General features: G+C 54.1%; 1 protein-coding gene across 8 annotated transcripts in view; it reads right to left on the reverse strand.

Annotated features, from left to right (window-relative positions):
• Positions 1-90: 90 nt before the first annotated feature.
• PLCD1 (phospholipase C delta 1) overlaps positions 91-13,742 on the reverse strand; it is a 57,320-nt gene continuing 43,668 nt past the window's right edge. For 7 of the 8 annotated variants that reach the window (XM_010341502.3, XM_074406039.1, XM_074406038.1 and 4 more), the window contains 13 exons: positions 10,165-10,393; positions 3,999-4,128; positions 3,673-3,904; positions 2,847-3,048; positions 2,617-2,761; positions 2,391-2,540; positions 2,140-2,298; positions 1,767-1,926; positions 1,543-1,659; positions 984-1,162; positions 760-892; positions 538-687; positions 91-400 (listed from right to left, as the gene is read on the reverse strand). In XM_010341502.3, coding sequence (XP_010339804.1) covers positions 315-400; positions 538-687; positions 760-892; positions 984-1,162; positions 1,543-1,659; positions 1,767-1,926; positions 2,140-2,298; positions 2,391-2,540; positions 2,617-2,761; positions 2,847-3,048; positions 3,673-3,904; positions 3,999-4,128; positions 10,165-10,393 — 2,072 coding nt within the window. In that variant the 3' untranslated portion in view covers positions 91-314. Of the gene's footprint in view, positions 401-537; positions 688-759; positions 893-983; positions 1,163-1,542; positions 1,660-1,766; positions 1,927-2,139; positions 2,299-2,390; positions 2,541-2,616; positions 2,762-2,846; positions 3,049-3,672; positions 3,905-3,998; positions 4,129-10,164; positions 10,394-13,742 lie in introns of those variants that run through there. The other variant, XR_012519264.1, reaches the window with a different exon arrangement.

Here is a 13,742-nt window from a genome sequence, read left to right on the forward strand (position 1 = left end):
GTGCTGGGGCTCCAGCACTCAACATGGGGGCCACAGACACGTACACTTTACAGGGGATTTTCTGGCATCCAGGTAAAGAGACCACAAGGCTTAATCTCATCGTGATTTTTATAAAAACCCTGGACCATGAGCCAGCCGGAGGGTGGGAAGGCTGCAATGTTGTCCCTAACGGAATGAAGGACAGCTCCAGTCCCCAAGGAGGCAGCAGCAGACACTACGTTAGAGCTGAAGGCAGTTTGGGGGCCTAGCTCTGAGCAAGAGGCTGGGAACAGCCAGCCCTGGCCCTCGTGTGGACCCCAGTGGCTTCCCCCAGTCTAGTCCTGGAGGGAGATCTTCACAAAGAGGGTAGCTGATGGATGCTGGTCCCCATTCTTAGACAAGAGGTGGACATGGCGGTAACCTGGCGGGTGGACAGGCAGGAGGGAACACCAAGGTCTGGTCACTCTGGGGGATGCTTCAAGGGACAGCCAGCCCTAGCCCAAGAGATGCCAGGCCCTGCTTTCCACCACCTGCCCGTCCCCTCCTCTTGACACTCACCTTGCTTGAGGCTGTTCAAGGGGATGGTACTCTGGCCAATGAAGTCGTTCTTGGAGGAGGCGTCGTAATCCTCCACTACGAAGCGGACGAGGGCAAGGTCAGGCACAACTACCTCAAATGCAAACTCCGTGTCCCACCATGGGTTGAAACCTAGGAGAGGACAGGCACCATATCAACAGCATGGACAGCAGCCCCAGCGGCCCGACCTGGGCCGGCACCTACCATTGTTGGTGATGACAGCCGTCTGGCGGCTGGCCACGTCCCGGCTCACGCCGTGGATCTCCACCGTCACCTTGGGGTCCACGATTGAATTCTTATTCTTGTTGACTTTTGGCAGTTGCTGCCCCGAGATGACCTGAGGAAAGGCAGGGGACCATGGACAGTTCAGGAGCCACGGTGAGGGGAAGGGGGCCCATGGGCACTTGTCCCTCCTGGGTCCGGCGTACCCTGATGTTGAGCCGCTTCCGAGCCCACCAGGGCCCCTGAGCCAGGGCGCGGGGGTTGAAGGTGGTGTTGGGGTCTCGCAGAAAGGCGGGCTTCAGCACGTACCCACAGGCCCCGTTGTCCTGGAAACGGCCCTGGTACACATCCATCTCCGGCCCAGGTGTCTGGAAGTTCAGGGCCACTGCAGGCAGGACAGAGCAGTTGCAGGCTGTGGGCTGGCCCTGCAGCCCTAGAGCACAGCCTGCTCAGGAACACTGAGGCCTAGGGTCACAGTGAGATAAATCACGCCAATGCCTGCTGCCCTCCTGCCACCCTCAGTGACCCATCACGCTAACCACCCCTTCCCTTTCTGGTGTCAGAACTCAAAGGGCTCGTGTGCTAATGAGGTTTCAGACACTCACTTGCTGGTGGGCAGGTATTTCCAGACTAATGGTAGCAGCTCCACAAGGCCCTGCACTTGACCATGCTTGGTCCTCAGAGCTCCACTGCATGGCCTTCGAGGCTCCAGGCCTCGGGACTGAAACCCTCCTCCCAGCCTCCTCCAGCCCCGCCGGCCCATACCGATTTGGCAGCCCCCGTTCCACATGTCCACGGGACTGTAGTTGGAGGAGTCTGTCCTCCATCCGGCCGGGTAGATTCTGCTCAGGTGCCCCACGTTGTGGCGGACGAAGCTGTTTCCTGAGGGGAGCTGTGGCTCAGTTGGCAGTGGTGGCCTCCTGGTGAGGCCGAGCCCTGCCCTGCCAGTTCTCTGGCAGAGCAGGGAAGGGGATGAGGCCAGGCCTCACCTGATTCTTGGAGCAGTCGAAGGGCACGGTTCTCAGAGAAGGATGCCATCTCGTAGAAGGCCTGCCCAGGGGTGCCAGGACTGGAGAAGCTCCCAAAGTGGACGCTCTTGCAGTAAATGACCATGTCAGAGAGCTCCTGCGCTAGCCTGAGCTTGTCCTCCTGGGGGCCATGGGGAGGCCCGGGTTAGATTCAGAGGTTGGGGCAGGATAGGCACTGAGAAAGCCAGAAACCCAGGTACAGAGAGACAGAGGGAGACAGACAGAGAGAGTGGGGCAGAGGGTCTGAGTGGCAGGCACAGAGAACTGAGTCAAGGCAGACCTCCCAGGGGAGCGGGGAGGCCTGGCTGCCCCGCCCCACAGCTCCCCCTCCAACCTTGGGCTTGTGCTGCACGCGGCTCCTCACTGCCTCATCCTCCATCTCGGCAGCCTCATCTTCGTCTGACACCACAGGGGCCTCAGGGCCACCCTCCCCACCAGGGGGCAGGAGGCCCCCCAGCTTCTTCCCCTTCAGCAGGATCTTCCCCTTCAGTTGCTAGGGGTGGAGGGGCAACTGGTCAAGACATACCTGTCCTCTTGGCCAGGCTCCCTGCCCTCCCCCCGGGCGCCCCCTTCCCCACCACACACCTCGGGGGAGGGCAGGCTGTTGGTGACCCCATCCAGCGGTCGGTTCAGCAGCATGGGGCCCAGGATGCCGTGCAGGTGCCGGGCCATCACGCGCTGCTGCTCCAGGGTGCAGTGGTTCTCCAGGGACAGGATGACGGGGTAGGGGGACGCCTGGAGGCCCAAGGGCACATTAGGAGGGCTGGCCACCCCTAGCAGCCCACTCCTCGCCAGTGAGTGGCGCGCCCACCTTGAAGGCGTAGTCCCGGATGGCCCTGAGCACGTCGCAGAAGAGGATCTTGGAAGTGAAAGTGTAGCCGTGGTAGATGATGGGCTCCTGGTTGGGCCCGTCCCAGCAGTCCAGTTCCAGGCAGCGGCAGCCTTTGCACAGTGCCCTATGGGGAGGGTGGCGGCTAGGACCCTCCAGGTCCCGTCCTGGGTCCACCCAGACTCCCGCCCCAAGGCTTCCCTGGGCAGCACCGGATGTAGGCCTCAGTGCTGCTGGGCCCGGTGAGCTGGTCCTCTAGCAGGTAGGTGTTGTGCGAAGAGGACACCAGGTAGTGGCTGAGCGGCTGGCCCATGTCCTGGTAGACATGGCGGTGTGCCAGGCTGAAGGCGCTGCCGTCGGCTGATAGTAGGTACATGAGGAAGCCGTCCTTGGTCATCTGCCGCTGGGCCTTGGCTGGGAGGGAAGAGGCCACTGCCAGTCAGAGCCAGCCTCCAGCAGGCCCTCCTGGGTGCCCACCTATCTGGACGGAGGAGCCCTCTGACCCCGCTCGCCTGCCTGGTCTGAGCCAGTCTTCCAGAGCTCTTGGAATTAGGGTAAGTCTGCGGCTCAAGACCCGACTGTGGCTACTCCAGAGTGGGGCCCTGTCTCCCCCTCCTCCCCTGTCTGCACACTCTAAGGCCCCTGAGGACAGTGTCATCTCCCCCTCTTTCGTACCCCCAGACTGGAGCTCCAGAGCAGGGCCCCGTCTTCTCTGCTCTGGTATATCTCAAAGCTGGGCCCAGAATGAGCACAGAAAAGGAAACAGGAATGACATCTGCTTTTCAGCTGCCTCTCTCGTTTCCTGAAGAAGGGTCCTCAAAGCCCCCTGAAGGAGGTGCCAAGAGGTAAAGAGAACCAGAGAAGGGCGGGGATGCCGGGGTCATGTCTCTCATCTGCTGGCTGTCATGGGACAGGCAAGGGCTGAGCAGGGGCCGGGGCTGGCTGAGCCCCTTCCCCCGCTCCCTCCTTTCTGTCTGCAGTCTCCCCAGGGGTCTCCCGGCCCAGGCCCAGTGCGGGCCGCCCCACAACTGCTCTCACCAGTCTTGCTGGGCTCATAGCGCTCAATGAGGGAGAGAGCCAGCTCCGGCCCCGCCGCCTCCTCCCGCTGCTGGTGCCTCAGGAACGCCACTAACTGATCCACCGACAGAGTCTCCCCTGAGCCCGAGGCCTCTGCGAAAGTGCAGTCGATCTCCGCCCGCTGGGTCAGCATCTTGTAGAAGGCCTCGATCTCCTCGTCCTCCAGGGAGTCTGTCTGGGAGCGGTCACACTCCTGCAGAGCCAAGACAGTCGGCTGGGCTCAGAGCAGGCCTGGGGCCAGCAAGGGTCCCATGGGCAGGCAGCCCCCGCCCCCACTCCTGCCTCACCATGAAGATCTTCCGGGCATAGCTGTCGTCCACCTGGATGTTGAGCTCCTTCAGGAAGTTCTGCAGCTCCTTGAAGCTCATCTTGTTGTCCTTGTTTTTGTCAGCTTTTCGCAAGCAGGAGTGAATCCAACTGGGCAAGAAGTAAGGAAAGAACCCAGGAATCCTGGAACCCGCCAAGGTTGCAGCCAGAGCCACAGATGGTTCTATCTGAAGCTACCTATAGCCACAGCTCCCTGCAGCCTGACCTACGACACATCCATGTTTCTTTCTTTCTTTTTTTTTTTTTTTTTGAGACGGAGTTCCACTCTTGTTACCCAGGCTGGAGTGCAATGGCGCGATCACGGCTCACCGCAACCTCCGCCTCCTGGGTTCAAGCAATTCTCCTGCCTCAGCCTCCTGAGTAGCTGGGATTACAGGCACACGCCACCATGGCCATCTAATTTTTTGTATCTTTAGTAGAGACGGGGTTTCACCAGGTTGACCAGGATGGTCTCGATCTCTTGACCTCGTGATCCACCCGCCTCGGCCTCCCAAAGTGCTGGGATTACAGGCTTGAGCCACCGCGCCCGGCTGACACATCCATGTTTCAGTGGCCTCTTCAGAGGAAAACGTTACATCCCATTAAGGGGTTTTTCCTATTTGCTGTTTTTTTAAATCTTTTGATTTTTTTATTTTATTTTATTTTATTTTTTGAGACGGAGCCTGGCACTGTCGCTCAGGCTGGAGTGCACTGGTGTGATCTCAGCTCACTCCAACCTCTGCCTCCTGGGTTCAAGTGATTCTCCTGTCTCAGCTCCTGAGTAGCTGGGATCACAGATGCCCGCCACCACGCCCAGCTAATTTTTTGTATTTTTATTAGAGATGGTATTTCACCATGTTGGCCAGGCTGGTCTCGAACTCCTGACCTCAGGTGATCCACCAAACTCAGCCTCCCAGAGTGCTGGAATTACAGGTGTGAGCCACTGCGCCCAGCCAAACCTTTCAAATTTTTAAAAACAGTTCTTTTCTTGCTAAAAAAGGGTCCACTGTAGACAATTTAGAAAATGCAGAAAAGTAAACAAGCAAACAGATCCCCCATAGTCTGTCACCTCAGGATAAGTGATATCCTTTCTCTCTCTTTTTTGTTTTATGGTGAGATCTCACTCGGTCCTCCAGGTTGGAGTGCAATGGCACAATCACAGCTCATTGCAGCCTTGACCTCTGAGGCTCAAGTGATTCTCCCACTACAGGTGTGCACCATATCACCACGCCTGGCTTTTTTTTTTTTGGTAGAGACAGGGTCTCCCTATGTTGCCCAGGTGGCTAGTCTCAAAGTCCTAGGCCCAAGCAATCCTCTGCTTTGGCCTCCCAAGTGCTGAGATTACTGATGTGGGCCACCGGGGCTGGTTTCCAACATATAATATAAAATAATAAATATCCAACACTGAAGACATGGATCAGCCATGCAGCATGGCTCACGCCTGCAATCCTAACACTTTGGGAGGTTGAGGCAGGTGAATCATGAGGTCAGGAGATCCGAGACCATCCTGGCCAACATGGTGAAACCCTGTCTCTACTAAAAATACAAAAATTAGCTGGGCATGGTGGCGTGCACCTGTAATCCTAGCTACTAGGGAGGATGAGGCAGGAAAATCACTTAACCAGGGAGTCGGAGATTGCAGTGGGCTGAGATCACGTCACTGCACTCCAGCCTGGTGACAGAGCGAGACTCCATCTCAAAAAAAAAAAAAGAAACAGATCACTAATTTATAGTGCATACACTCAGTGGAACATTATATAGTCATTAAAGCTGTTTATGGAAATAATTATGATATGTTACATAGACAATGACTACGAATGTATGACTTCCACTATTTTTGGCAGATGCATCATTAGGCAAATTAAAATGCCAAAAGGCTGGGCTCGGTGGCTCACGCCTCTAGTTCTAGTACTTTCAGAGGCTGAGGCAGGTGGATCGCTTGAGCTCAGGAGTTTGAGACAAGTCTGGGCAATGTGGCAAAACCCCATCTCTACAAAAAATACAAAAATTAGCCAGGCATAGTAGCATGCACCTGTAGTCCCAGGTACTTGGGAGACTGAGGAGGGAGGATTGTTTGAGGCTGCAGTGAGCGGTAATCATGCCACTACACTCCAGCCTGGGCAAGAGAGCGAGACCCTGTCTCAAAAAAACACACAAATAAATTACAGAAAAAATATTAGAAGGAAAATGCAAATATCGAAGCTTCTGGAAGAGGTGGAGTTTTATAACTTCATTCTAACGTATATATGTTTTCCAAATTTGATATATAAGTGGAAAAGAAGGTGGCCGGGCGCGGTGGCTCAAGCCTGTAATCCCAGCACTTTGGGAGGCCGAGGCGGGTGGATCACGAGGTCGAGAGATCGAGACCATCCTGGTCAACATGGTGAAACCCCGTCTCTACTAAAAGTGCAAAAAATTAGCTGGGCATGGTGGCACGTGCCTGTAATCCCAGCTACTCAGGAGGCTGAGGCAGGAGAATTGCCTGAACCCAGGAGGCGGAGGTTGCGGTGAGCCGAGATCGCGCCATTGCACTCCAGCCTGGGTAACAAGAGCGAAACTCCGTCTCAAAAAAAAAAAAAAAAAAAAAAAATAAGTGGAAAAGAATCATCACGACAGAAAGCCAGGTGAAAAAAATCAAGTTCAGAATGGTCCAGCCAAGCACAAGATTCGTGTGCTGAAGGCTAATCAGCAGGTGGAATGGCTTTTTGATCTTAAGGTCTGGGCAGCAGGACTCTGCAGAGGGCATGAGATTGTCCAAGGTCAACACTCTGCCAAAGGCGTGGCTATGACAAAAATGCCACAGAACTGGGCTTTTTAAAAAGCTCACAATAAGGCAGATGTGGCATTGAGAAGCAACACTTAAAAGTCTTCCAAGTGCTCAAAAACACAGAAAAGGAAATTAACAGGGCTCCAAATGTGTCCCCTAAGGAGTGGATATACACCAGCAATGAAAAATTTGAAAGTGAAATTAAGAAAACAATTCCGGCCGGGCGCGGTGGCTCAAGCCTGTAATCCCAGCACTTTGGGAGGCCGAGGCGGGTGGATCACGAGGTCGAGAGATCGAGACCGTCCTGGTCAACATGGTGAAACCCCGTCTCTACTAAAAAAAAAAATACAAAAAATTAGCTGGGCATGGTGGCGCGTGCCTGTAATCCCACCCACTCAGGAGGCTGAGGCAGGAGAATTGCCTGAACCCAGGAGGCGGAGGTTGCGGTGAGCCGAGATCGCGCCATTGCACTCCAGCCTGGGTAACAAGAGGGAAACTCTGTCTCAAAAAAAAAAAAAAAAAAAAAAAAAATTCCATTTACAGTAGCAACAAAGTGAATAAAATGCTTTTAAAGAAATCGTTTAGGTATAAAACCTGGAAAACCATAAGGCACTGTTGAAAAAAAAGAAGATATAAATAAATGGAAAGATGTTACATGCTCATGGATCAGAAACTTGCCATTATTAAACTGGAAATATGCTCCAAATTGATCTCCACATCCAGTACAATCCCCATCAAAATTCTGCTGGCATCTTTGCAGAAACTAACAAGCTAATCCTAAAATTCATATAGAAATTTTAGGGACCCAGAATAGCTAAAGCGATATTGGAAAAAACAAAAAACAAAAGAACAAACAAATTTGGAGAACTCACACTTCCTGATTTCAAAACTTACTACAAACTTACAGAAACCAAAACATGGTGGTAGTGGTGAACAGACATACAGACCACAGACTAAAACTGAGAATTCAGGCCAGGTGCAGGGCTCACTGCTGGAACCCCAGCCCTTTGGATTAGCCAAAGCCTTCCTAGATATGATGCTAAAAAACAACATTAACAAAGTATATGAATTATGCTTCATCAAAATAAAAAACTTTTGTGCTTCAAAGAATATCAAGAGGCTGGTCTGAGTGCAGGATGTTTACAACTAATCGTTCACAGTTGGCTCCAGATTTCTTTGTTCCTTCCTCACTCTCACTGTTTCACTTTTCTAGCCTAAAAAAAGACCCATCAAGAAAGAGACACCCCACAGAATGGACAAATTATTTGCAAGCATAAATCTCATAAAAGACTTGTATCTAGAATATATAAAGAGCTCTTAACAACTCAATAATAAAAAGACAAATGATCCAAAAATGGGCAAAGGACCTGAATAGATATTTCTCCAAAGAAGATACATAAATGTACATGAAAAAAATGCTCAATATCATGAATCATTAGGGAAGTGCAAATCAAAATCACAATAAAACACCACTTCATACCCACAAGGGTATCCATAATCAAAAGGACAGATGTCATATCAAGGACATAGAAAACGGAAACAGTCATTGACTGCTGGTGGGAGTGTAAATTGGTGTAGCCTGGTGGGAAAACGGTTTGGCAGTTTCTCAAAAGGTTAAACATAGTTACCATGTGACCCAGCAGTTCTACTCCAAGAGAAATGAAGACACATAAACACACCAAAACTTACACAGGAAGGTTAATACCAGCATTCTTCATCAAAGCCCAAAAGCAGAAGCAATCTAAATGTCCACCACCTGGTGAGGCGATAAATAAAACGTGGTCTATCCATACAGCAGAATATGACTAGACAATTAGAAGGAATGAAGTACTGACAGCTGCGACATGAATGAACACGCAAACATCATGCTAAGTGAAAGAAGCCAGTCACAAAAGACTCCGTGATTCCGTTTCTGCGACATGCCCAGGGCAGGCAAAGGTATAAAGGCAGGAAGTGTAGACAAGCAGACGGTTGGGGCTGGGGGTCGAGGGGAGGTGGGGAGTGACTGCCAGGGGTGCAGGGTTTCTTTCTGGGGTGACGGAAATGCACGAAAATTGATTGTGGTGACAGCTGCGCAACTCTGAATATACTAAAAAGCCCTCAATCAGGTTCCACACTTTATTTATTTTTTTTTTTTGAGACGGAGTTTCGCTCTTGTTACCCAGGCTGGAGTGCAATGGCGCGATCTCGGCTCACCGCAACCTCCGCCTCCTGGGTTCAAGCAATTCTCCTGCCTCAGCCTCCTGAGTAGCTGGGATTACAGGCACGTGCCACCATGCCCAGCTAATTTTTTGTATTTTTAGTAGAGACGGGGTTTCACCATATTGACCAGGATGGTCTCGATCTCTCGACCTCGTGATCCACCCGCCTCGGCCTCCCAAAGTGCTGGGATTACAGGCTTGAGCCACCACGCCCGGCTGGTTCCACACTTTAAATGGGGTAATCATAGGGTATGTGAATTATACCTCAATAAAGCTGCCATAAAAAATGGAGAGAGCTGGCTCCACCCTAATCCGTCCATGCCAGAAGCCTGACCACGTTGAATCACATGCCAGGGTGGCACTGTGTAACTAAAGGTTGAAGTTAATCTGTTTTAAGCCCACAGGCTGGCCTACACACCAGACTTGGGGTACCTGATCACTCCCCAAAGAATGGCACAGGAAGGCACCATGGCCTCCCAACTCCCAGAGGAAATCGTGTAGTAACTCCAGAAAACATGATTAAGGCGGGGGCGGGGGGATAGAGGAATAAAAAAAAATGATTAAAATCCCAAGACTGGTCTCCCATTGCAGCAGACTGCTCTGTCAGGCTCCCCAGACTCCCAACTCCATGCTGGGGACAGAGGGGGATGCAGGGTGTATCAGGGAACAACACAGCTGTTGGCACTAGGGTCAGACTAGACCAAAGAGGGCTTCATGTACCTTCCCCGCTTCTCCACTGAATTGCATACCCCTCGACAACCCGCCAAAATTTATATGTTGAAGCCCTAACACCCAATGTGATGCTATCTGGAGGCGAGGCTTTGGAAGATAATTTGGTTTACATGAGTTCAGGAGGGTGAGGCCCTCCCCATTGGATTAGCACCCTTACAAGAAGAGACGACGGAGAAACTGCTCTCTCTCTGTGTTCCCCCACCATGTGAGGACACAGCAAGAAGACAGTCAGCAAAGGAGACAGCCCTCAGCAGGCTCCGACCACACTGGCACCCTGACCTTGGACTTTCAGCCTCCAAACCATGAGAAAATTAATTTCTGTTGTTTAAACCACCCAGTTTATGGTATTTTGTTATGGCAACCCAAAGTAACTAAACCACTTTCCTACCCAGGTTGCCCTGGGCTAACCACAAGCCAGGCCTGGACCCGCTGCCACCAGAAGGATACTGCTGAAGCTTCTGCCGCTGGTCCATGGAGCCCGAGTGGTGGATGATCTTGCGCAGCCCCAGCACCCAGTGCTGGGCGTCCGCTGGTGACGGGGCGATGAGGTCTAGCGTATTGCGCTGGTCCTTGAAGACGATGGAGAAGCAGCGGTCCTCGGGCACGTCACGGGCGAACTTCTCCAGACCCTCTGTGCGGTGCCCCATTCGCACCTCCTGAATGTCCTCGATGGAGACTGCGAGGGCGGGACGGGGGAGAGAGGGAGGGAATGCTGTGAGGTCAATCCCTGACCCCGACATGGCCAAGGCCACTGTGGAGAGGGGCACAGCTGGGAGACAGAGCCAGGGCCGGAGCTCAGGCCTTGAGTCCAGATGGACAGGAGAGGAGCAGGAGGTCAGACAGTGGGGGACAAACAGGGGAGAGGAAGACAGAAACTGGGGGAGGCAGAGCATGAGACACAGGGAGAGACAGAGAGTGAAAGACAGACAGATTTTAGGGTGGAAAGGGCACCTGGGACCCCAGGCCCGCTGTCTTGGTGATGGGGGGTGCAGGGGCCCAGGGAGAGGACTGGGGCAGGGCAGGGCTCGAGAGGTACGGAGATCACTCTGGAGTGTGGGGCCCATAACGGGGAAGGCCACAAACCCTCTGACGGCACTGAACTTTGGGTCTGTCCTGCCCCCACAAAGCCACAGAGCCACCAGGACCCCCTTCCAAACATTCAAGAGACTGTGACCACCCTGAGTTAGCCCCGGCCCTGGGGTCTATGGGCAGAGGGCCAAAGACAGAGGGAGAAGCCCTGCCTGAAAGGGAGACAGGGTCCTGCCCTGTGTGCAGCTGTGTGTGTCCTGACTTCAGGGAGCCCCTTGGCAGCGGGTACAAGAAGCTTCTGCCTCCCCCAGCCCCAAGAGGCAAACGGGAGGGTACCCTGCAGGGCTCTGAGAGATGACATCATTCTGCCCTTAGGAGCCAAGGGGAGGGCCCTCCCCTCACAGCCCAGCCTTTCAAGCTTCAGGAAGATACCAGGCCCCACCTATCGCTTCCAATGTGCCCTCCGTGGCCTGCCCAGGAGCCAGTGCCTCTAGCCAGGCTCATGCTGTGGCTCCCAGGAGCAGGACCAGGCTCCACCCCATCACACCCTCTCCTGCCCATCCTCATCCATCTGTTCTGGCTCCTGGATGGTTCTAGCTCAAGTCCACCTGTCCCTCCCTGTGCCCACCCACCCTGAGTGCTCAGGGGCCTCCTAGCAACCTGCAGGGCCCATATGCATGTGTGGCATGTGCCAGCCTGGGCCAGAGTGGGACACGTGAGCCCAGGGCCATCTGGAAGACAGAGGACAGCACTGCTTAATCCCCTGCCTGCAGCCCCTGGTGACCCACACGGCCCCACACAGGGTACAGCTGCAGCTGCCCGGGTCAGGAATAAAAACAGGAAGCCTGAGCTATGGAACCCCCCAAGGCCAGCACCCTCACCTGCACCAGAGAGAAAGTCCAGATGCCTTCACTGCTGATAACACCTTGGCCTCTGGGAACCAGAGTTATGCGGGTGGGTAGTAGTGGCAGGATTGGGGGAGTCTTAAAAAGCAGGAAGCAGAGCCAAAAAAAAAAAAAAAAACAGGGCAGAAGGGGAGGCTATTCCAGGCCTCCCTCACCTGGCCTCTGTTTCCCGGAGGGTAAGAGCAATTGAAGACAAGGGTCTCACTGCTCACCCAGAGAAGGGAGGCAGCCAACAAGGCAGGCTCAGCACGAGGTACCCCGCTCAGCATCGCAGGGGTCCGGATGGCAGAAAGGCCCTAAGGCCTTGCTCCGCACCTGCGCACACCTGGCTCCTCACCCCGCACCCGGCCCCTGCAGCCCCTCAGCCTCCTCCTCACCCTGCACCTCGGCTCACACTGGGCCTCCTGCCCACCTGGTCAAAGCTGTCCAGCACAAAGGCCTCCTCTCATCAGCCCAAACGTTCCTGCAGGGAAGGCCTGGGTCTCCCACTCCTCTGTCTCCCCCTCACGCTTCCCAAGAGCTAGGCGCGCACTGGGAGCCATGCACACGTATGGGTAGCTAGGTGGGCTCCCAGGAATCCCCAGGGCTCGGAGTGTAAGATCTGCATTCTCACTGTGCCCCGCCCACCAGCATCTAACAGGAAACCCTGCACCAGGACAAGAGGCCCATGAAGGAGCCCGTTTGGCGCCACAGACAGAGAGAAGTCAGGCGGTCACTCCTGTACTGTGTGGCAGCAGGCGGAGCTGGGGCTCCATGGTGTTCTCAGAATGCCCTAGAGCCCCGACCGCTCGAACCCTGCCCTGCCCTGCTCACAAACCTTCCACAGCTCATAGCCCCAAGGACCCAGCCGGCTCTCTGCCCCTGACCCTGCTCCTGTCCTGACTTCCTTCCGCCCTTGCACAGGTCACAGGCTGGCAGACCATACCTTCTCAGGGTCCTGTCCAGTGGCCTGAGGCCTGGCAGACCCTTCCTGGGTGAAAGGTACCCTCCTGGGGCACCCTTGGTAGGGGATCCTCCCTCCTCCTACCTTCCCTCATCACCCATGTCCAGTCTCACTCATAGACCTGTCCCTGTCTCCCCACCCCACCCCAGCCAAGGGCTGGACAATGGACAAGGGGTCTCCAGGAGTCCCAACTGTGTGAAACCCAAGCTGCAGTCATCTTCACACGCTGGCCAATTCGGTAACCACTAACCACCTGGGGCCATTTAAATATAAATTAGTTACAATTAAGATTAAGAATTCAATTCAGGGGGCCCGGCGGTGGCTCAAGCCTGTAATCCCAGCACTTTGGGAGGCCGAGGCAGGTATATCACGAGGTCAAGAGATCGAGACCATCCTGGTCAACATGGTGAAACCCCGTTTCTACTAAAAATACAAAAATTAGCTGGGCAAGGTGGTGAGTGCCTGTCGTCCCAGCTACTCAGGAGGCTGAGGCAGGAGAATTGCTTGAACCCAGGAGGCGGAGGTTGCGGTGAGCCGAGATCGCGCCATTGCACTCCAGCCTGGGTGACAAGAGCGAAATTTCGTCTCAAAAAAAAAAAAAAAAGAATTCAATTCAGCCTGCCTGCCTGCCTTCCTCCTTAAAAAAAAAAAGAGTTCAGTTCAGCAGTCACACTAGCCACATTTCAGGGTCTCAACAGTGACAAGTGGCTGGCGGCTCCCTGCTGGACAGTCCACATACACAGCATCTCCGTCCCTGTTCCGCTGCACAGCATTGGTCTAAAGTGTCCCCACCAAGTAAAGGTGCAGAGGAAGACATCTCATTTTACAGGATCTTTAAGGAATTCTCTCCCTTAAAGGGCAGAAGTGAGCAGAACCTCCTTCTCCCGGAGGCCTTGCAGAAGGCTCTCTCCATTTGTGGCCTGAGAACTTGGGTTCCTCGGCCTTTTTAGAAGCTTCCAGAAAGCCCTCAGACACACGAGGGCTCCCCAACAGCAGCCTCTGCGTGTCCCAGTCCTGCTCTGCCCTAACACCCCTCCTGTGGCTCCAGTCCCAGGGAGGAGCTGCCTCCTGCAGCCCCACCTCCCACCCTGGCCACTCAAACCTGGAAGTACCTTATCTGCCTGGACCTTGGGCCTGGCTTTTGCCTT

The sequence above is a fragment of the Saimiri boliviensis genome, chromosome 9, assembly GCF_048565385.1.
Source record: "Saimiri boliviensis isolate mSaiBol1 chromosome 9, mSaiBol1.pri, whole genome shotgun sequence".
NCBI lineage: Eukaryota > Metazoa > Chordata > Mammalia > Primates > Cebidae > Saimiri > Saimiri boliviensis.